This window comes from Crotalus tigris, unplaced genomic scaffold (genome assembly GCF_016545835.1).
Source record: "Crotalus tigris isolate CLP2741 ecotype Arizona unplaced genomic scaffold, ASM1654583v1 scf7180000017536.10889498, whole genome shotgun sequence".
NCBI lineage: Eukaryota > Metazoa > Chordata > Lepidosauria > Squamata > Viperidae > Crotalus > Crotalus tigris.
This window is the reverse complement of record NW_024096460.1, coordinates 10,210,517-10,234,084: the sequence shown is the minus strand read 5'-3', so window position 1 is coordinate 10,234,084 and position 23,568 is coordinate 10,210,517. Positions and strand designations below refer to the sequence as shown.

The 23,568-nt window shown below is 44.9% G+C and overlaps 1 protein-coding gene across 6 annotated transcripts in view; it reads right to left on the bottom strand.

The window, feature by feature from the left end:
* The window catches only part of MYT1 (myelin transcription factor 1), a 145,783-nt gene that overhangs the window by 37,259 nt on the left and 84,956 nt on the right, over positions 1-23,568 (bottom strand). For 5 of the 6 annotated variants that reach the window (XM_039348584.1, XM_039348665.1, XM_039348826.1 and 2 more), the window contains 4 exons: positions 21,126-21,395; positions 15,470-15,624; positions 5,997-6,059; positions 5,577-5,645 (listed from right to left, as the gene is read on the bottom strand). In XM_039348584.1, the coding sequence (XP_039204518.1) occupies positions 5,577-5,645; positions 5,997-6,059; positions 15,470-15,624; positions 21,126-21,395 (557 nt within the window). The remainder of the gene's footprint in view (positions 1-5,576; positions 5,646-5,996; positions 6,060-15,469; positions 15,625-21,125; positions 21,396-23,568) is intronic. The other variant, XM_039348746.1, reaches the window with a different exon arrangement.

The following is a 23,568-nucleotide window of genomic DNA, read 5'->3' as shown; positions in this document are numbered from 1 at the left end:
CAGAAGGTCGCCAAAGGAGATCATAGTGACCCAAGACACTGCAACCGTCATAAATAAGAGTCAGTTGCCAAGCATCTGAATTTTGATCAATCAATCAACCAACCAACCAATCAATCCATCAGCTGGAAGGGACCTTGGAGGTCTTCTAGTCCAACCCGTGCTCAAGCAGGAGACCCTATACCAGGGGTCTTCAAACCTGGCCCTTTTATGACTCGTGGACTTCAGCTCCCAGAATTCCTTAACCAGGCGTGCCTGGCTGAGGAATTCTGGGAGTTGAAGTCCACGAGTCATAAAAGGGCCAAGTTTGAAGACCCCTGCCCTAGACCATTTCATATGATCATGTGACCATGGGATGCTGCAACAGTTGTCAGTGTGAAAAATGGTCATTAATCACTTTTTCAGTGCTGTCGTAACTTCCAACGGTCACCAGACGAATGGTTGTAAGCCGAGGACAAGCTGTAGACTGAAGAAGCTACTTGAATAAGCAACTAAATGTTTCAAAACCAATAAGCAAAGAAGTCCGATTACCCAACTAGGTAACATCATCAGTGCTAGAAGGGAGTAGGGTTTGCCCTTAGCTTTTATATATGCATGGGTGGGCAACCTTGGCTCTTTTATGACTCGTGGACTTCAACTCCCAGAATTCCTGAGCCAGCATGGGGGAACTATGGCCCCCTCATGACTCGTGGACTTCAACTTCCAGAATTCCTGAGCCGGCATGGCTCAGCTTGGAAAACTCTCCCTTTCCCCTCAGCGTGGCTGGCTCAGGAATTCTGGGAGTTGAAGTCCACGAGTCACAAAAGAGGCAAGGTTGCCTACCTCTGGCCTAGGCCGAGGTCGCTTTATGACTCGTGGACTTCAACTCCCAGAATTCCTGAGCCAGCATGAGGGAACTAGGGCCCCCTCATGACTCGTGGACTTCAACTCCCAGAATTCCTGAGCCAGCATGGCTCATCTTGGAAACCTCTCCCTTTCCCCTCAGCGTGGCTGGCTCAGGAATTCTGGGAGTTGGAGTCCACGAGTCACAAAAGAGCCAAGGTTGCCTACCTCTGGCCTAGGCCGAGGTCGCTTTATGACTCGTGGACTTCAACTCCCAGAATTCCTGAGCCAGCATGAGGGAACTAGGGCCCCCTCATGACTCGTGGACTTCAACTCCCAGAATTCCTGAGCCAGCATGGCTCATCTTGGAAACCTCTCCCTTTCCCCTCAGCGTGGCTGGCTCAGGAATTCTGGGAGTTGGAGTCCACGAGTCATAAAAGGGCCAAGGTTAACTACCCCTGTACTAGTGTTTCCTTGATTAAGCTGTTGTGTGGTTTCTGTGATGACTAAGGAGAAGTTCAGTCATCCAGGTCACAGTTGTTCAAAAGATGCTTTTTCAAGAGGCAGCTGGACTTCCTTGTTTCTCTTTGAAGTTGTTTCGCTTCAGAGCTGGAGAAGCTTCATGGATGAGAAGCAAAACGTCTTCCAAGAAAAACAAGAAAGTCCAGTTGCCTCCTGAAACAGCATCTTTGGGATGATGGCTTATGTGACGCAACCGTTTGCCTGAATGTGGGAAACAAACGGGTAGAAAAGTCCTCAGATGCTTGATGCAGGGTGAGTGGGACTGGTTACATTCGTGCTTCAAAAATGAACAAATTGTTGTTGACCCGGACTTAGGGGACAGTATTACTGGTAATTGTGAATACGTGCAGATGGCCTCGCTATCTCTGGCCACTTGCAGAACCGTGAATGCAAGGTCATAAAAGGACAGCAAAGGAAACATCCAATATCCTAACCCACTCGAGAACATATGGTGTGTTAGGGAAACACCTAAACCACCCCAAAGGGAACAAATGGTGTCTCAGGGGAACACCCAAAAGGGAACATTTTAGCTACTTCTGCTTTCTTCCTTCTTATCTACAGTGTGCCAGCCTTAAAGGGCGAAGTCTTTATCTTATAGTAGTGACCAAAATTGTGGAAACCTTTTGGGAAAAGTGTATTTTTGAGGTTTGGTGCCTAATAACACCACTTTTCTTTTGGAGTAGTACCATAAAATTATATATCAGTGGGAAGATAATTAAATCAACAATGTAATGCAACAAAGTTTGTTCAATTATCTGTATTCTATGAAAAGATATAGCCAAATAACCAGAAAAAGGTAGCACAACTTGCTTAGGTTGATCTCAGGTAGCTTTCCTTCATCCGATTGTAGCCAATGAGCATGAGTGTTTGTTTAGAGAGCCAATCAGATGTCATCTTGTTTTGGCAATGAGCCAATCAGATCACAGTTGTTGTTAATTGCGAAGTCGTGTCCGACCCATCGCGACCCCATGGACAACGTTCCTCCAGGTCTTCCTGTCCTCTATCATCTTCTGGAGTCCATTTAAGTTCACACCTACTGCTTCAGTGACTCCATCCAGCCATCTCATTCTCTGTCGTCCCCTTCTTCTATTGCCCTCAATCTTTCCCAGCATTAGACCCTTCTCCAGTGAGTCCTTCCTTCACATTAGGTGGCCAAAGTACTTGAGTTTCAACTTCAGGATCTGGCCTTCTAAAGAGCAGTCGGGGTTGATCTCTTCTAGGACTGACCGGTTTGAACGCCTTGCAGTCCAAGGGACTCGCAGGAGTCTTCTCCAGCACCATAGTTCAAAGGCCTCAATTCTTTGGCGCTCAGCCTTTCTTATGGTCCAACTTTCACAACCATACATTGCAACTGGGAAAACCATGGCCTGGACTATACGCACTTTTGTTGGCAGGGTGATGTCTCTGCTTTTTAGTATGCTGTCTATATTTGCCATAGCTTTCCTCCCCAGGAGCAAGCGTCTTTTAATTTCTTGGCTGCAGTCCCCATCTGAGGTGATCTTGGAGCCCAGAAAAATAAAATCTGTCACTACCTCCATTTCTTCCCCATCTATTTGCCAGGAATTGAGAGGGCCGGATGCCATGATTTTGGTTTTCTTAATGTTGAGTTTCAAGCCAACTTTTGCACTCTCCTTCTTCACCCGCATCAAGAGGCTCTTTAGTTCCTCTTCACTTTCTGCCATTAGAGTGGTATCATCTGCATATCTTAGGTTGTTGATATTTCTCCCGGCAATCTTAATTCCAACTTTTGATTCATCTAGCCTTGCCTTTCTCATGATCACAGTAGGACTCAGTTATTGATGTCCTGTATTGAAGCTGAGAGGAGGACATGTGTCAGTGTGTTATGTGATTGCTATCAAGTCGGTTGGGTTTTTTTTTTTGTGTTCTTTCATTTAGTGAGCTTGCAAAACATAATAAAATTAAAGGAATGGTGCAAAGAGTTGACTGGTTGCCCAGAAAGCAATGTAAAATAGAATTATTAAGTGAACAAGGCTACTGTTATAAAGAAATTAGAAGAAAAATGGGTAGAAACTTAACCAAAGGGGGCATTTCTACTGTACACTTTTCCCAAAAGGTTTCCACAATTTTGGCCACTGCTGTATATGTGCCAGCTTTGCTGGGTGAATTGCTTATGTAATCAAAGAAAGTATAAAAATAAGGCTTTTCTGATATTTGGGGCTTTTTCTCTTTTTAGAGAAGCTTGTTCAGCTGAATAAAAACGTAAAGTTCAAAGGCAACTTCTGGTTTCCTGTATTTTTTATCAAGCAAAACCTCAAAACCTGCATAGCATTGTGTGCTTTTTTTCTCTTATTCCCATTCCTTCTGCAAATACAATTCCATTCAAATATACCTATGAAGTCTTGCCATTATTCTGATCCTGCTGAATACAGGTAGTTCCCAACTTACGACTGGCCACTTAATGGCTGATCGAAGCTACCACAGACTTCCTTGAAGCTACTTAGAACGTGGTTTCCAAGTTGAAATGGCTGCCCACCCATGGTCAACGTGACTGGGCACTTGGCTACTGACTCACTGTTATGGCCATTTGAATCCCATGGTCGCATGATTTGTGACTTTTTTTTTTTTTGCTGGAAACTAGTGTTTACTTCCTGTTTCTGTAAAAAAAAAAACACCTACAGGATGTAATGGGTTCGTGTAACAAACGCGGCATTCTCTTAGTGACCGTGGTGTTCCTTTAAGAACCACCGCAAAAAAGAATTGTAAAATCGGTTGCAGTCATCGGGACTTGCTTAATGACTGCCACAACTTACGACAATAATTCCGAGTTTAATTTTGATCCTAAGTTGAGGATTACTTGTAGTAACTTTGAATGCAGTGATGCATCAAGAAGACTTAATTAACCGAGTTTTAATTGAAGAAGAAAAACGATGCCGTCGTCTGCAGAAAGAACTGAGAGAAATTCTTGAGTGCCACTGAGGGAGAAGGTAGAGACTGTTCTTTGAAAAACCTTGGACACTTTTTCTAGTGCGGATCAGGCATTTTGCTGTCTTCGTAGTTTGTGGTCCATGAGTTGTCAACTGTGCTAACAAAACCACTGCTATTAGACAGAAGACGGACTGCTAATATTGCATTGTTCACTAGAAAACCATTAAGAGATTTGGGGGGAAAAATAAGTTGCATTAGTCAAGGATGCCCAATCAAAATCTGCCTGAGATTCATATATATATATATATATATATATATATATATATATATATATATATATATATATATATTATATATTTGTTTGTTTTCTGAGGTTTTTGCGGGTGTTTGTATGTAGGTCTTTGGTTATTCGGGTTTTCTCCCGCGTCAAATTGGAAGTGTCTTGGCGACGTTTCGACGAAGTCTCATTCGTCATCTTCAGGCTGGTGTTTTCGGCTTCGTGCTTCTATCCTAGAAGAACGAAGCCGAAAACACCAGCCTGAAGATGACGAATGAGACTTTGTCGAAACGTCGCCAAGACACTTCCAATTTGACGCGGGAGAAAACCCGAATAACCAAAGACCTACATATATATATATATATATAAATCAGTGTGAATTTATAAACAGTTCGGGCAATTTTTCCTACTGTCATCCAAACTCCGTGTCCCTTTGATTGCATGGCCAATCAAAATCTGACTGAGATTTAAATATATATATGTATATATATAAATCAGTGTGAATGTATAAACAATTCAGGCAATTTTTCCTACTGTCATCCAAACTCTGGGTGCCTTCCCAATCCAGTACAGGTAGTCTTTGACTTATGACCACAAAATTTCCATTGCTAAGTGAGTTCAGTGAGTTTTGCCCCATTTTACCCTCTTCCTTCATTTCCTCGCTAAATGAATCACTGCGGTTGTTAAGTAAGAAACACAGATGTTAAGTGAATCTGGCTTCCCCATTTGACTTTGCTTGTCAGACATTGTGCAAAAGGGGATCACATGACACACATATAAACACACCCCCGGGACACTGCAACCGTCATAAGTACATGCCAATTGGCAAGCGTCCGAATTTTGATCCTGTGATCGTAATGGTCGTAAGTTGCGAAAAACGGTCACTTTTTCCGCTGCGGTTGTAACTTTGGCCATGAAACAAATGGTTGCAAATCAAGGACTACTCGGTACTTGGTAGGTAAAGTCAGCTCCCAGGCAGATTTCGGTTTTAAAGGGAAATTGCAAGCAAAGAATAAGAAGCAGGGAAGGATAGGGAAAAAGAAACAGAGATCTGAGTTTAGCGCAAACATACTTGAGGTCAGCAGAGTGGGCAGCCATGAGGTTTCTGAGACTTTTGTCAGCAAGAGGACAACCAGAAAGGCTGAAAAAGAAGAGATGGAATATTTGGGTAAGCTAAAAAAAAAAAAAAAAAGTTGGGAAAATCAAAGCAAGGGGAAGAGGGAATAGACAGGCCTGAGCAACTGGAGCGACGTTATAACTGGCGGACTTCAACTCCCAGAATTCCTGAGCCAGCCAGCCATGGTTGGCTGGCTCAGGAATTCTGGGAGTTGAAGTCCACAGGTCATAAAGTTCCCATAGTTGCCCAGCCCTGGAACAGAACCAAAGTATGCACACTTTTTATTTTTTTTCTTAAAGAAAAGATTTTATTTTGTTTTGTTTTAAAGAGACGGTCACAATCCGAAAAGAGTAAGGGTAGGTAAGGTGAACTAACCTGCGATGAGAAGCATAATTTCCCGTGATGTGTCCGCTGCCATCACAGCCTGGGGTAGGGCAACTGAACGAAAATAATTATGGGGAAAAAATGTGAGTGGCCAAAAAATATAAAGAAACCAGTAAGATTCGTGCATATGTGATTAAAAAATATATCTAAAAATAGAAAAAAAGGAGAAGATTATCTCTTTCTTTCTCTCTCTCTCTCTGCTCACAGAAATTTGGGGTGGTTGGAATTATAACAGAGTTTTAGGGGGTTTTAGAAGTTCAATTGCCTTCTCTGGGGTGCTGGACAGCTTTCTAGAGCTACAACTGGTGAGCAGCAATATTATATTCTTATTAAGCCCCCCCATGACCCTCACAATGTAACCTCCCCATCACAAGACCCATCAGAAGGCTCTCACTGGTGTCTCACACCTGACCCACCACAACACCCTCACTTGACACACCCACACCTGATCCATACAAGACCCAGCACAAGACCCTCACTTGACACACCCATGCCTGACCCATCACAAGACCTTCACTTGACAAACCCACACCTGATCCATCACAAGACCCATCAATCACCTGACCTGATGGGACCCTCACCTGATGTGACCTCACCATCACAAGTCCTACTGAGCACACAAAGCCCTTATAAACAGACACTAAAGCAGTGGTTCTCAACCTGTGGGTCGGGACCCCATTTGGGGTCGAACGACCATTTCACGGGGGTCGCCAAACCACGCTGTCCGCCATTTTTTCCCCTTTTCCCTTGCTGTCCTACTCCCTCTTATTGGTGGCCACACCCACTTGGGGGTCACCACAACATGGGGAACTGTATTATGGGGTCACGGCATTAGAAAGGTTGAGAACCACTGCACTAAAGCATCACTAGACACCCCCTAAACTCCACTGAAGATGCTACCTAGCCTGGTAATGAAATGTTCAGAAACCAACCCACAAGCTTGATTAATGAACCTTCACTTATACCCTTTTATATATCTACAAATCTACAAATCATATTCTTTTATACAGGTAGTCCTTGACTTACAACAGTTCATTTAGTGACCGTTCAAAGTTATGTACAAAGGCACTCAAAAATGGGACTGATCGCCATTTGTCAGAGTTACGACCTTTCCAGCATCCCCATGATCACAGGATCAAAATTCAGATGCTTGTCAACTGGTTCATATTTATGACGGTTGCAGTGTCCCAAGGTCATGTGATCCCCTTTTGGACAAGCAAAGTCAGTGGGGAAGCCAGATAACTGGGTGACTAATTTAAGAACAGCAGTGATTCACTTAACAACTCTGGCAAGAAAAGTTGTAAAATGGGCAAAACTCACTTAACAAGGGTCTCACTTAACAACAGAAATTTTGGGCTCAACTGTGATCGTAAGTCAAGGACTACCTGTGTATCTAGGTAGTTTGCAAACAGAATCCTGAAGTATCACCTTAAGGCAGAGGAAGGCAACCTTAGCTCTTTTATGATTCGTGGACTTTAACTCCCAGAATTCCTGAGCCAGCCACGCTGAGGGAAAAGGGAGAGGTTTCCAAGCTGAGCCATGGTGGCTCAGGAATTCTGGGAGTTGAAGTCCACAAGTCATAAAAGAGCCAAGGTTGAAGACCCCTGGTTTAAATATTTAAATATTTTTTCCTCACGGTCACGTGATCAAAATTCAGGCATTTGGGCAGGGGTAGGCAACCTTGGCTCTTTTATGACTCGTGGACTTTAACTCCCAGAATTCCTGAGCCAGCCACGCTGAGGGAAAAGGGAGAGGTTTCCATGCTGAGACATGCTGGCTCAGGAATTCTGGGAGTTGTAGTCCACGAGTCATGAGGGGGCCATAGTTTCCCCATGCTGGCTCAGGAATTCTGGGAGTTGTAGTCCACGAGTCATGAGGGGGCCATAGTTCCCCCATGCTGGCTCAGGAATTCTGGGAGTTGAAGTCCACGAGTCATAAAAGAGCCAAGGTTGCCTACCCCTGGCCTAGTCCATTGTTTCTCCACCTCAGCAACTTTAAGAGGTGTGGACTTCAACTCCCAGAATTCCTGAGCCAGCCACACTGAGGGAAAAGGGAGAGGTTTCGAAACTGAGCCATAACGGTTTAGGAATTCTGGGAGTTAAAGTCTACGAGTCATGAAAGAGCCAAGGTTGCCTACCCCTGCCTTAAGGGGAAGAATGATAAATTGATTGCTGTTTAAAAATAAATCTCCTTCCCCAAGAGATAAGTAATTGGATATTCTGATTTTCCATAATGTGCCAGAGAAAATGGAGACAGGACTTGTAGGATTAGTTCACTGCCCATCCTATGGATAAAATGGGAATACCCCATAGATTAGACCTGGGCATTTTATGATCCTTTGTTTGGTCCATGTGAGGTCAATCGGAAATTAGAAATCAAATGTAAATAAGTGTATGCCACTGCTTTTTGAGGTAGTCCTCGACTTAGGACCACAACCGAGCCCAAAATTTCTGCCGTTAAAGAGACATTTGTTAAAGTGAGTTTTGCCACATTTTACAAAGTTTCTTGCCACGGTTTTTAAGCGAATCATTGCAGTAGATAAGTCAGTAACCCGGTTGTTAAGTGAATCTGGATTCCCCAATTGACTTTCCTTGTCAAAAGGTTGCAAAAAGGGATCACATGACACCAGGACACAGCAACGGTCATAAATATGAGCCCAGTTGCCAAGCATCTGAATTTTGATCACATGAGCAAGGGATGCTACAAAGGTCGTAAGGGTGAAAAATGGTCGTGTCATTTTTTTCAATGCCGTTGTAACTTTGAACAGTCACTAAATGAACCATCGTAAGTCGAGGACTACCTGTATTTTGAAGGCAACTGCTGGGTTTTTTTTCCAATTAATGTAGGCCCATGCTTGTGTGCCTACCCGTGTTTTCCCCAAAATAAGACTGGGTTTTATATTAATTTTTGCTCCAAAAGATGCATTAGGGCTTATTTTCTGGATAGGGTTTATATTCAGAGAAATAAGATACTAAATGCGTCATAGGCAACCTTGGCTCTTTTATGACTCGTGGACTTCAACTCCCAGAATTCCTGAGCCAGCATAGCTCAGCTTGGAAACCTCTCCCTTTCCCCTCAGCATGGCTGGCTCAGGAATTCTGGGAGTTGAAGTCCACCAGTCATGAAGGGGGCCATAGTTCCCCATGCTGGCTCAGGAATTCTGGGAGTTGAAGTCCATGATTCATAAAAGAGCCCAGATTGCCTACCCCTGATCTGGCTGATGATCTTAAATGGGGCTTATTTTTGGGGTGGGGTTTATATTACAAGCGTCCTGAAAAATCATGCTAGGGCTTATTTTCTGGTTGGGTCTTATTTTCAGGTAAATACGGTATGTATTTTCACAGCCCTTTTGGTTCGGCCTTCCATAACAATTCCAATTTCTCATATGCCCCCTTGGGGAAATTAACTATCATGGCCGTGTTATGCCATGATGGCTTGGTTACAGAGAGGCATCAAGCCCGCTTGTCATATTAAGTAGTTACTGAGTGGTTAGCAGCTGCCTATTCTCAGCTGAAAAAAAAAATCACTTCTTCTATGAGATCCTTGGTGCCCTCTGAGCTCGGCTGTTTTCTTGCAGACGTTTCATTACCCTACTAGGTAGCATCATCAGTGCTTCCTTCTGGCTCATAAATCTGGAGGTGGCAAGACCGACAAAGATGACAAAGGATCTGGAGGCTAAAGCATGCAATGAAGGCAACTAGGTATGTTTAGCCCAGGGATAGGCAATCTTGGCTCTTTTATGATTCGTGGACTTCAACTCCCAGAATTCCTGAGCCAGCCACGCTGAGGGGAAAGGGAGAGGTTTCCAAGCTGAGCCATGGCTGGCTCAGGAATTCTGGGAGTTGAAGTCCACCATTCATAAAAGAGCCAAGGTTGCCTACCCCTGGCCTAGCCCACTGTTTCTCAGCCTTGGGTACTTTAAGAGGTGTGGACTTCAACTCCCAGAATTCCTGAGCCAGCCACGCTGAGGGGAAAGGGAGAGGTTTCCAAGCTGAGCTATGCTGGCTCAGGAATTCTGGGAGTTGAAGTCCACGGGTCATAAAAGAGCCTAATGAGGAGAAGGCTTAGGGGTGACATGCTGGCATCTTCAAATCATTGAAGGGCTGTCCTAGAGAAGAGGGGGTTGACTTATTCTCCAAAGAACCTGAGGGCAGGACAAGAAGCAATGGGTGGAAGCTTGTCAAAAGGAGGCCCAACCTGGAACTAAGGAGGGATTTCCTGATTGTAGTGAGAACAATTAATCAGTGGAACAGTTTGCCTCCAGAAGTTGTGGGTGCTCCATCACTGGAGGTCTCCAAAAAAAGATTGGACAACCATTTTTCTGGGATGGTATAAGGACTCCTGCCTTGGGCGGGGATGGGGGGTTGGACTAGAAGAACTCCAAGGTCCCTCCCCATTGTATGATTCTATGTTTTACCATGTTGCATGAACCGTGTCTTCACATTAAGCCACCGTATGGTTTATTTGTTTGTCAAATGCAATGTTATGCAAACTCAACCACTGGATTCTGTTAACTTGCCATGGTTATCTCTTCCGTTATCAGATATGGCTATGAGGTCAGTGTGTTAAGCAGCTGGAAAGCTCCTTTAAGCCAAATAAAATGTTCCCAAAAGATTTGAACATCTTAAGTCTTGTACCACGGATTCTCTCAGGCTCGTCAACTTTTTAATTTGAAAGGTGAGAATCCCGCCAAGTTCTTTAATATGGTAGCTAAGCAGCTAAATCCTCTAATGATTAACTGGAGGCTGAAGTTTATCTCAGTTCCCTAGAATATTAAAAGTAGAGAAGCCAGACGAGTGGAGGAGTAGATTTCAGAGAAGGAAAAAAAAAGGTTTTTAAGAGAATCTACAACCACAGGGAAACAGTGCCGATGAAGGTATTCGTGTACATATAAACTCTAATCCTTTTTTTTTCTTTCAATATTCCGAAAACCTAAAACAAAGAAACCCGCTCATGATTTTTTTTACCTTGCCATGTGTTGTGTATTTATTCCAATAGACACATTACGTCCCTTGCACACCCCCTCCCCTTTTCCATTTGGAAATATCGCACCTCCAAATATGAATTTCGAAGACTCAACAACCCTTGGGAATCTAACAATCGCAGATGCTAGTTAATCCTTCTGTCTCACAATTTTATCCACCCCCCCCCCAACCTTCTACATTCGCAGGGCAGGAGAAACGCTGCTAGCCAAGGAGGTTGCGAAGAGGGTGGGACATTTCGGAAATGGTTGTGACAGTGTGCAAACGAAGCAATATGTTAAGCAAAAGTTGTTTTCTGCTCCCACGGGGTCACCAAACATTCCAGCGTGAATGTAAATAAAATGCATTGATCACCGCTTCGACCAGACGTAAGATTGGGGTGGCTTTGATGAACCGTTCTTACCCCCCCACCCCAATTCCTAAATCGTGGCAAAGCTTCAACTTAAAAAGAGACCGTAAGGAGTGGCTCTTCATATGAGCAAATCAGCGACAGCTTTTGGGTTTTAAATAAAATCCTTCCTGTATGAAACCTGAATGAATCTTGGCTGGGATTTTGAATGCAGAAACACAGAAAATGGATGGCAGAAAAAAGACCTAGTGATCCATGGAGTCTGTCCTTAGAGATTTTTGTTATTTTTTTTAATATAAGGGGGGAGGGGATGATGCTCTCTGAGGTTGGTGTTTTTCTTGCAGACGTTTCATTATCCAACTAGGCAACATTATCAATGCTAGAAGGAAGTAGAGCAGTGTTTCTCAACCTTGACAATTTTAAGGCATGTGGACTTCAACTCCCAGAATTCCACAGCCAGCATTGCTGGCTGTGGAATTTTGGGAGTTGAAGTCCACATGCCTTAAAATTGTCAAGGTTGAGAAACGCTGAAGTAGAGTTTGTGGAAGGGAGGAGGAGGAGGAGGAGGAGGAGGAGGAGGAGGAGGAGGAGGAGGAGGAGGAGGAGGAGGAGGACAACTCTGGGGTCTTTGGTGCTCTCTGAGCTTGGTTGTTTTCTTGCAGACGTTTCATTACCCAAGTAGGCAACATCATCAGTGCTAGAAGGAAGTGGGGTTTGTGGAAGAGAGGAAGAGGAGGAGGGGGGAAGGAGGAGGACTGTGGGATCCTTGGTGCTCTCCGAGGCTGGTGGTTTTCTTGCAGACATTTCATTACCCAACTAGGCAACATCATCAATGCTAGTCATTTTTAACATACTTACTATTTTTAAATTTAAATTTGTTTGTTTTTTTTGTTTTATTTTTATAATTTTTTGCCAGATGATCGACATATCCCAAGCATGTTTCAGCTCAGTTATTGATGACCAAACCACTACCTTGGCTGGAAGTTGGTTCCAAATCTGTACCCCTCTTTCCTACTTTCTAGCATGACCTTTGAACTTTGAATGTCTTAAAGACATTCATCCTCTTCAACGGAGCCCGACCCCTGCTAAGTACAGGAATCTAAATGAAAGCAAACTAGAAGAGAGCTGGGGGGCTCTATGGCAGTAGGTTTGTGGTCAGTCAGAAGCCATTTGTGGACTTTCTGCGAGTTGCAATACAATGAATAATAGATGGTTAACAGAACTATAACTGTGGAAGTCAGCTTGTTGTTGGGATTACCCGTCAACTGCTTTATTCTACAGTAGATAGATCAGAGGTCGCCAACCTTTTTGGTTTGGTGGCCCGGAAAGGAAGGCAGGCACCATTACGCACGTGCACGCACACACAACTGGGCCACACACGAGTGCAAACAGGCCACATACGAGCCCATGAGCACGTGCAAACGGGGCTGTGCGAGCATCGCAAATGGGGTGATGCTAGCACTGGTGGGACACTGGGGGTGGGGCGGCACTAGTGCTGACGGGATACTTGGGGCGGGGTGACACTAGCACCGACGGGATGATCGGACAGCGCTAGCATGAGTGTGGAGGGTGAGTGCATGCACACATGCGCGTGCACTGGCCTTCCCTTCACACGGCCTGGTGGCCAAGAGGCCACAGCCCACAGATTGGGGACCTCTGAGATAGATGGTAGGTCAAACGGGTTGACTGATAATAGATTTTTATCTTCGAAATATTTTTTAATGCCGTATAGTAATTCAGTAAATACAGTAGTGGCCAAAATTGTGGAAACCTTTTGGGAAAAGTGTACAGTAGAAATGCCACGTTTGGTTAAGTTTTCACCCATTTATCTTCCAAGTTCCTTATAACCGCAGCCTTGTTCACTTAATAATACTATTTGACATCACTTTCTGGGCAACCAGTCAACTCTTTGCACCATGACTTTAATTTTATTACGTTTTACAAGCTTCCTGACAGTTAAAACAATTAACCAGTGGAACAACCTGCCTCCAGAAGTGGTGAATGCTCCAACACTGGAAGTTTTTAAGAAGAGACTGGACAGCCACTTGTCCAAAATGGTGTAGGGTTTCCTGCCCGAGCAGGAGGTTGGACTAGATGACCTCCAAGGTCCCTTCCAACTTTACTACTATTACTAAAGATCACAAATAACCCAACCAACTTGATAGCGATCACATAACACACTGACAAATGTCCTTCTCTCAGCTTCAATACAGGACATCGATAACTGGATCCTACTGTGATCTGATTGGCTCATGGCCGAAACAAGATGACACCTGATTGTCTCTCTAAACACTCATGCTCATTGGCTACAATCGGATGAAGGAAAGCTACCTGATATCAATCTAGGCAACTTGTGCTTCCTTTTTCTGGTTATTTGGCTATAACTTTTCATAGAACACAGTTCGGATAATTGCACAAACTATGTTGCATTACATTCTTGATTAAATTATCTTTCCACTGATATATAATTTTACGGTATTACTCGCCAAAAAAGTGGTGTTATTAGCCATCAAACCTCAAAAATACACTTTTCCCAAAAGGTTTCCACAATTTTGGCCACTACTGTAGAGATCTAGAAGTTCATAAACGGTGGGCCTGTTTTGCGAACGGTAGCGTAGGGAAAACGATGACTGCTGAAATATATTTATCTGTAGTCAACCAGAGAGGTACCATTATGTGTACAGGAAGTCCTTGACTTACAACCGTTCGTTTAGTGACCGTTTGAAGTTACAACGGCACTGAAAAAAGGGACCCGTGACCATTTTTCACACTTATGACCGTTGCAGCATCCCCACCGTTTACACCGTCAAAATTCAGATGCTTGGCAACTGGCATGTGCTTATGACGGTTGCAGCGTCCCGGGGGGAGGGGTCACATGATCCCTTCTTGCGACCTTCTGACAGGCAAAGTCAATGAGGAAGCCAGATTCACTTAACAACCGAGTTGCTGACTTAACCACCACAGTAATTCACTTAACAACCGTGGCAAGAAAGGTTGTAAAATGGGGGCAAAGTTCGCTTAATAAGTGTCTCGCTTGGCCACAGAAATGTGGGGCTCAGCTGTGGACGTAAGTCGAGGACTACCTGTATCTTTGCTATTTTTGTGGTTAGGCACATTTTTCTGGTTTTGTTGTCTTTCGCCCTTTTTCTTTTTCTCCTTTTTACGTTTTCTGGTTTGGTTTTGTTCTCTCTCTTTTTTTTTTTAGGTCTTTTAACTTTGGAAATAAAATAAAACCTTTTATAAAGGGAGAGGAGGGGTGTTCCCCCTGGGATCTTTTAGGTCAGGGCTTTTCAACCCGTGGTACAGGTACCACCTGTGGTACATTGACACCTGGCAGGTGGTACACGACCATCCTAGAAAAGGGGTAGCGGGGGAGGGGAATGAGCTGAATTAGTGGCAGCACCGCACAAGCCTGAGCGAGAGACGGCTGGAGCTGCAGGGCTGTCAGGGCTCAGCGGAAGCGCCAGGATCAGTGCCGCTTTCCAGCTGATCAGTGCTTCTTCGGTGCTGTCAGGGTTCAGCAGAAGCGCCAGGATCAGTGCCAGGTTCCAGCTGGAGCTCGGCGCTGATCCTGGTGCTTCTGCTGAGCCCAGAAGAAGCGCCGATCAGCTGGAATGTTGCAGCATCTCCAGGATCTTGTGATTTACATTCAGATGCTTGGCAACTGATTCATATTTATGACGCTCAGGGTGTCCCAGGGTCATGTGAAGTGACCAAAACCTGCTGCAACCACCCAGCAGACGGGGGGGGAATAAAAACCAAACACCCCCCACCCCACCCCCGCTGCCAATCCTCAACAGAAATGCTCACAACAATAAAAACCTCAGACAGGAGGAAGAGCACCGCCGGGTGGGCAGGCAGGTGTCTTGCTCTGCTGTGGCTTGGGGGGCACTTTTTTCAGTGCCATTGTAACTTCGAGCAGTCACTAAGCGAACTGTTGTAAGTTGAGGACTACCTGTACTTTATCACTTTTTTCCTTTTTTTTTTTTTTTTTTGGTCATCAAGTTTTTGACACCTTGCTAGGCGACCAGTGGTACTCGGATGTTGCCGTATCCTAAAAGTGGTACAATGGGTTAAAAGGTTGAAAAGCCCTGTTTTAGGTCATGACTGCTTAGCCAAGCTGGCAGACTCACGTGAGTAACTCTTTCTTGATTTCCTTGGAAAGGAACTTAAGCTTGAAGTTGGTTAAGGTGATTTCTCCCGGGTATTTTCTTTCTTCAAAGTTTTCTTCCGGAACTTCTTGTTCGTCGGCTTCCGAGGAGGCGAATGAACGGGCAGCGGGCTCTGACTGCAAAAAAAAAAAAAGCAAACCCAGAAAATATTCTGGAGGGAGTAGAGGTAGCTTTTACAGGTGGCTTTTATGCATAAGCTGGGTTGACAAGATCAGAAATGAGGAGGTGATAAGCTGCCTGGGAAAGCCAAGGGAAATCATCAAAACAATTAAAAAACGAAAGTTAGAACATTTTGGACACGTAATGCGAAAATACGGCACACTCCATTTAACCCTCCAGGGAAAGATTGAAGGCAAACGAGGTCCAGGCAGAAGAAGAACATTGTGGCTTCAAAATCTAAGGGACTGGTTTGGACAAAACTCAGCAGCACTTTTTCGTGCGGCTGCTGATAAAAACAGGACCGTCAACATGATCGCCAACGTCTGATAACGGATATGGCAGAAGAAGAAGAAGAAGAAGAAGAAGAAGAAGAAGAAGAAGAAGAAGAAGAAGAAGAAGAAGAAGAAGAAGAAGAAGAAGAAGAAGGTGGAGGAGGAGAAGGAGAAGGAGAAGAAGAAGGAGAAGGTGGAGGAGGAGAAGGAGAAGAAGAAGAAGAAGGAGAAGGTGGAGGAGGAGAAGGAGAAGGAGAAGAAGAAGAAGAAGAAGGTGGAGGAGGAGGAGGAGAAGAAGAAGAAGAAGATGGAAGAGGAGGAGGAGAAGAAGAAGGAGGAGAAGGAGGAAAAGGAGAAGAAGGAGGAGGAGGAGGAGGAGGAGGAGGAGGAGGAGAAGAAGGAGGAGGAGGAGAAGGAGAAGAAGAAGAAGAAGGTGGAGGAGGAGAAGGAGAAGAAGAAGAAGGAGAAGGTGGAGGAGGAGAAGGAGAAGAAGAAGAAGAAGGAGAAGGTGGAGGAGGAGGAGAAGGAGAAGAAGAAGAAGGTGGAGGAGGAGGAGAAGGAGAAGAAGAAGATGGAAGAGGAGGAGGAGAAGAAGGAGGAGGAGAAGGAGGAAAAGGAGAAGAAGGAGGAGGAGGAGGAGGAGGAGGAGAAGAAGAAGAAGAAGAAGAAGAAGAAGAAGAAGAAGAAGAAGAAGAAGAAGAAGAAGAGTTAGCTTGGCAGAACTACTCCACAGCCCCTTGGGGCAAAACTCCAGAGAATTCCTGACTGGGGTTCACGAGTTAAAACATGGATTAAAACATGGAAGCCAAAGAGAAATGTCAGTAGAGTAGATTCTGGCTTATAAAGGCACTGATTTATCTTGAACATCAGAGCATGCTGTAGATCCATGGTGAGGATCAAGCTCCTGAAGTCTGTTAATTTTATGGGAGGAAAGTTATAGTAGTCTATGGTGGTGAGAAATCAAGAGGGGTCTGGTAAGAGCCAGTTTGGGGCTGGCTTAGGAACCAGACAACAGCCAGCTGGGTGACTTTGAGCCAATCACCAGGAGACTGTGAGTTCTAATCCTGCCTTATGCAGCTGACTTTGGACCAATCACCAGGAGATGGCGGGTTCTAATCCCACCTTGGGCATGAAAGCCAGCTGGGTAACTTTGGGCCAATCACCAGGAGACCATGAGTTCTAATCCTGCCTTAGGCAGATGACTTTGGACCAATCACCAGGAGATGGTGAGTTCTAGTCCCACCTTGGGCATGAAAGCCAGCTGGGTGATTTTGGGCCGATCACTAGGAAACCATGAATTCTAATCCTGTCTTAGGCATAAAAGCTGATTGGGTGACGTTGGGCCAATCACCAGGAGACTGTGTGTTCTAGTCCCACCTTCTGCATGAAAGTCACCAAGGTGGCTTTAGGTCAATCACCAGGAGAGGATGAGTTCTAGTTCTGCCTTAGGGTATGAAAGCTAATTTTGTCACCAAGTGACAAAATTAGTGGATCAGAGGAATGCTGTGGACATAATTTACTTGGACTTCAGTAAGGCATTTGATAAAGTAGATCACAACCTACTACTTGATAAGATAGAAAAATGTGGGGTAGACAGAATCACCACCAGATGGATCCGTAGCTGGCTGACCGGCCATACTCAGCGAGTGGTCCTCAATGGAACTGCATCTATATGGAGGGAAGTGTGTAGTGGGGTGCCCCAGGGCTATGTTCTGGGCCCAGTACTCTTCAACATCTTCATCAACGATTTGGATGAAGGGATAGATGGGGAACTCATCAAATTTGCAGGCGACACCAAGCTGGCAGGAATAGCCAACACTCCAGAAGACAGGCTTAAGATACAGAAGGATCTGGACAGACTTGAACACTCGGCACTAACTAACAAAATGAAATTCAATGGTGAAAAAAGCAAGGTTCTACATTTAGGCAAGAAAAACCAAATGCACAAGTACAGCATAGGTGGCACCATGCTCAATAGTAGTAACTGTGAGAGGGACCTCAGAGTCCTAGTAGACAATCACCTAAATATGAGCCAGCCGTGTGCTGCAGCTGCCAAAAAGGCCAACACAGTGCTAGGCTGCATTAACAGAGGGATAGAATCAAGATCACGTGAAGTATTAATACCACTCTTCAATGCCTTGGTAAGGCCACACTTGGAATACCGCATCTAGTTTTGGTCACCACGATGTAAAAAAGATGTTGAGATTCTAGAACAGTGGTTCTCAATCTTTCTAATGCCGCGACCCCATAATGCAGTTCCCCATGTTGTGGTGACCCCCAACCACTTATACATCACCGGGTGCCAGGGACGTGGCCAAAGAAAAGGGGGGGGGGGAAATGGCAGACAGCCTTGTTTGGCGACCCCCGTGAAATGGTCGTTCGACCCCAAATGGGGTCCCGACCCACAGGTTGAGAACCACTGCTCTAGAAAGAGTACAGAGAAGAGCAACAAAGATGTAGGGGACTGGAGGCTAAAACATATAAGGAACCTTTGCTAGAATTGGGTATGTTTAGTTTAACGAAGAGAAGGACAAGGGGGGACATGATAGCAGTGTTCCAATATCTCAGGGGCTGCCATAAAGAAGAGGGAATTAAGCTATTTTCCAAAGCACCTGAAGGCAGGACAAGAAGCAACGGGTGGAAACTAATCAAGGAGAGAAGCAACCTAGAACTAAGGAGAAACTTCCTGACAGTTAGAACAATTAACCAGTGGAACAACCTGCCTCCAGAAGCGGTGAATGCTCCAACACTGGAAGTTTTTAAGAAGAGGCTGGACAGCCATTTGTCTGAAATGGTATAGGGTTTCCTGCCTGAGCAGGGGGTTGGACTAGATGACCTCCAAGGTCGTGATGGGTCAGACACGACTTTGCAACTAACAACAAGAATTACTTTATCGGGTGGTGTTTTCTGCCGGGTCTACCTGTTAAGACTCATAACATATGTTTCCTCTGCCCGGACATAACATCCTTCAACATAAGTGCCTACGTGTCTTGCAAGCACAATTCAGTTAATACTGAAATATGCCAAGCAAATAATCTTTCCTCCTCTCTCCCCCCACCCCTCAATTATTTTATTAAAAGACGCAAACAAGACATTAAGAAATGCACACATCAACGGGGTGCAATATAAATTGCGGGCACCAAGACAATTTAAACCTTCAAAGATAACAATTTATATCAATGTTAAATATAATTTCTAAAACGTTAATAGAGGCAACATTGTACGTTGGAATGTACGGCTAAGTGTGGTATTGATCGACAGTTGTGACGCACCCTCAATTATTTTCTGATATTAAAGAAAGGTTTCCATCTGGAGTGTAATGCTTAATACAAAGGTCTCCGCTGTATTGTTGTACATTATTGCGTATAAATGTTAAATGACCTTTTCTTCCAATGGGCAGAAAAGCCCCATTCTCTGAAAAACTGCTTGCATTTTCAGGATACAAGTGAACATGATGCAAAGGTCAAATAATTTGCCCTATATTAGCGTGTATGTTGTGTCTTTAGATTGCGGTACTGGCACAATTGGCATAAGTCCCAGCAGATGAGCACTTGGCTAATCTTGAGAAAGTTAAGCAGAATGAAATTTTGCAAGGAAATCCCAAGCAAAATCGGGAAGAAAAATATCCCAGAAGATAGCAAAGAACCTCAACATGCCCATTAAGTCATCTGGAACTGAGTCAACACCTGGCTTTCTATACAGATAGTCCTCAACTTAACAACCATTAGTTTGGTTACCTATCTCAGTCTAAGCCATCTCACAGGGTTGTTGTTGTGAGGAAAATAGCAGGAAGAAGGAGTATTAGACATGCTCTCTGCCTTGAGTTATTGGTTAAAAATAATAAAGGTGGGATGTAATTAATTATATACATCTGTGCTTAACTCGGATTCTGTGCTTAGGTAATCTGTGTCAGCTGATCACAGGGGATAGACCCCTTTCTGAGGATTATCTGTAATCATGGTTGGTGCTTCTTGTCTGGATCAACTCAAATGGCTGACGAACGAAGGCGAATTTACGTGTCCCAGGATAATGTTGTAGGATCGGTGGTGGGATTCAGTTGGTTTGCACCGATTTGGTAGAACAGGTAGCTAAATTTTGCTGTACTCAAAGAACTGGCTGGCTTCCAGAAGTCTAGTCTAGGCCTCGGAGGCCTGGAGGAGGCCTCCCAGGCCTAGAATGGCCCACCAGAAGTGTGTGGATGCCACTTCTGGAAGTCCAGTCTAGGAGGCATGGAGGAGGCCTCCCAGGCCTAGAATGGCACACCAGAAGTGTGTGGATGCCACTTCTGGAAGTCCAGTCTAGGAGGCATGGAGGAGGCCTCCCAGGCCTAGAATGGCCCACCAGAAGTGTGTGGATGCCTCTTCTGGAAGTCCAGTCTAGGAGGCATGGAGGAGGCCTCCCAGGCCTAGAATGGCACACCAGAAGTGTGTGGATGCCACTTCTGGAAGTCCAGTCTAGGAGGCATGGAGGAGGCCTCCCAGGCCTAGAATGGCCCACCAGAAGTGTGTGGATGCCACTTCTGGAAGTCCAGTCTAGGAGGCATGGAGGAGGCCTCCCAGGCCTAGAACAGCCTACCAGAAGTGCATGGATGCCACTTCCGGAAGTCCGTTCTAGGCCTCGGAGGCCTCCTAGGCCTAGAATGGCCCATCGGAAATGCATGGATGTCACTTCAGGAAGTCTGTTCTAGGCCTCAGGGGCCCAGGCCTGCATCGAATAAGAGAACCAGTTGTTGTTCAGGCATTTGAATTCCACCACTGTGTAGGATCCAATCTGGGTTGGTCACCGGGACCAGAGGTTTCGTCTTCCAAGCTTTTGGATTTGTGTTGGAGCCCATCTTAAGGGAACTTCTCTCTAGCTAGTGAGAAGTTTCCCGAAGATGGGCTCCAGCATGAATCAGAGCTCGGAAGACGAAACTTTTGGTCCCGGTGACCGACCCAGATTGGATCCTACATCAAAGGGCTGACCACAACCTTGCTAGTCTCAAAATATGTCTTCCCCCGCCCTCGCCTTTACAGTCCAAAAAACTAGGGAGTGTCCCTTTTGAGATGCTTACTCAGCTGCCCATCCCTCTCTTCCTCCTGTCTCCCATCCCCACAGCCCACTCAGGGTCCAGGGTCTCCTGAGTCTTCTCCCCACCCTAAGAAACAAAGCAATGTCAGAGGAGCCTTGCAACTCCTCCTCTTTACCTCCTCCAGTTCCTCTTCTCGTTGTCGGTTTGGTTTGGTGTAGTCAATGGGCCCGTCCCACTCATCCTGGCGAGAGGTGTGGCTGGACTGGGGCGAGGTCATGGTGCTGCTGGTGGCACTGGTGCAGTTTTGGCGTTGGGACACGTCGGGGTATTTGATGCTGGGGCTACTGCTGCAGCTGCTGCTGCTGGGGAAGATGCTTTCACGTTTGCGATGCTTGTTCATGCTTAAGTCCAGAGTCCCGTTTTCATCCACTTCAATGTCCATGGACTGAAAGGGGGAAAGTTTTGACAACACATTTATAATTTCTTCTTTCAATCCTGCAACTCTCGAGACCATCCTGGTGAGGTGGACCTAACTGTCTTAGAGCAGAATATCTGTGGCGTCCTTGGTGCTCTCTGAGTTTGGTTGTTTTCTTGCAGATATTTCAGCTACCAAACTAGGCAGTGCACAACATGATGGGGAGAGAAAGGAAGAAACAAGGTACAAGACTGAAGACTGGGCACACCCTGCCATGCATCAAAAACACTTTGGAAGCAGTAGAACAGGGGTGTCAAACTCAATTTCATTGAGGGCTGCATTAGCATTGTGGTTACCCTCAGGGGGCCGGGTGGGTGTCGCCAGGGTGGGTGCGGCTTACTGGGTGGACGTGAATGGAGTGAGTGTGGCTTACTGGGTGGGTGTGGCCAGCTCTACATCGTTTGCGTCAAGCGTGCCTATGGGTGCCTGGGCAGGAGTGGGACAGATCTGAGGGTCTCTGGCAGAAGGGGGTGGGACCAGGGCAAGTGCCAAGGCATGGTCCATTGGAGGAGCCTCAGTGTTCCTCTCAGGCCATACAGGGGTGGGGGGCTTATGGAGCTAAGACTGAATGCGTTTCAGCATAGATGGCCACCACAAAATTGTACCTTGGCTCCTGGCTGGCCTGGGCTAGGGCCAAGGCAGTGGGGGCCGTTCCCTCACTGTTTCCAGGATGGCTTCACGGGCCACATGAAACCACTTCGTGGGCCGAATCCGGCCCCCGGGCCTTGTGTTTGACATATCTGCAGTAGATCGTAGCTTCTGAGATCTGCAAGTGGGCATCGCATACTGCCTAGGGGCTACCATACAACAACAAGAGCCGAGGTGGCGCAGCAGTTAGAGTTCAGTACTGCAGGCCACTTTAGCTGACTGTTTTCAGCAGGTCAGCGGTTCAAATCTCACCGGCTCAAGGTTGACTCAGGTAAAATGAGGACCCAGATTGTTGGGGCAATGTAAATATATATATATATTGCTTACTGGTGTACACCGCTTAGAGAGTGCTTGCACTTAAGCAGTATATAAGTCTCATAAATAAATAAATAAATAAATAAACAACTTATGCGTTGTAAAGATCACTTATGCATACATCAAAAGATATTAATCTAACCGTCTGGCTTGTATCCTATTTAGCAAAGCGCACACCGGGCTAAGACCCTTATTATGATTTACAGCTTACATTTTTACATGGCCAGCTGCCCAGAGTTGCTGTATCAGTGAGATGGGTGGCATACAAATTAAACAAACAAACAAACAAGCAAATAAATAAATACAGGTAGTCCTCGACTTATGACCACAACTGAGCCCAGAATTTCTGTCGCTAAGTGGGACCTTTGTTAAGTGAATTTTGCCTCGCTTTACAACTTTTCTTGCCACGGTTAAGTAAGCCTCAGTTGTTAGGTTAGTAACACAGTTGTTAAGTGAATCCCAGTGGGTTTGCTTGTCAGACGGTCACAAAAAGTGATCAGATGACCCCCACGGGACAGTGAAATTTCCTGAGAATTAAGAAGACATTTCCTGACAGTTAGAATAAATAACCAGTGGAACAACCTGCCTCCAGAAGTTGTCCGTGCTCCAACACTGGAAGTTTTTAAAGAAGAGATTGGACAGTCATTTGCCTGAAATGGTATAGGGTTTCCTGCCTGAGCAGGGGGTTGGACTAGAAGACCTCCAAAGTCCCTTCCAACTCTTCTATTCTGTTCTATTCTATTCTATTCTATTCTATTCTATTCTATTCTATTCTATTCCATTCCATTCCATTCCATTCCATTCCATATTCTATTCCATTCCATTCTATTCTATTCTATTCTATTCTATTCTATTCTATTCTATTCTATTCTATTCTATTCTATTCTATTCTACTATTCTCTGCTTATTCTATTCTATTCTATTCACTGCTTATTCTATTCTATTCTATTCTATTCTATTCTATTCTATTCTATTCTATTCTATTCTATTCTATTCTGTTTTTTCTATTCTATTCTGTTTTTTCTATTCTATTCTATTCTATTCTATTCTATTCTATTCTATTCTATTCTATTCCATTCTAGTCTATTATCTGTTTATTCTATTCTATTTTATTCTAGTCTAGATCGCTATGATGATTGTGTGAAAAGCGGTCGTTAAGTCGCTTCGTTCACTGCCGTTG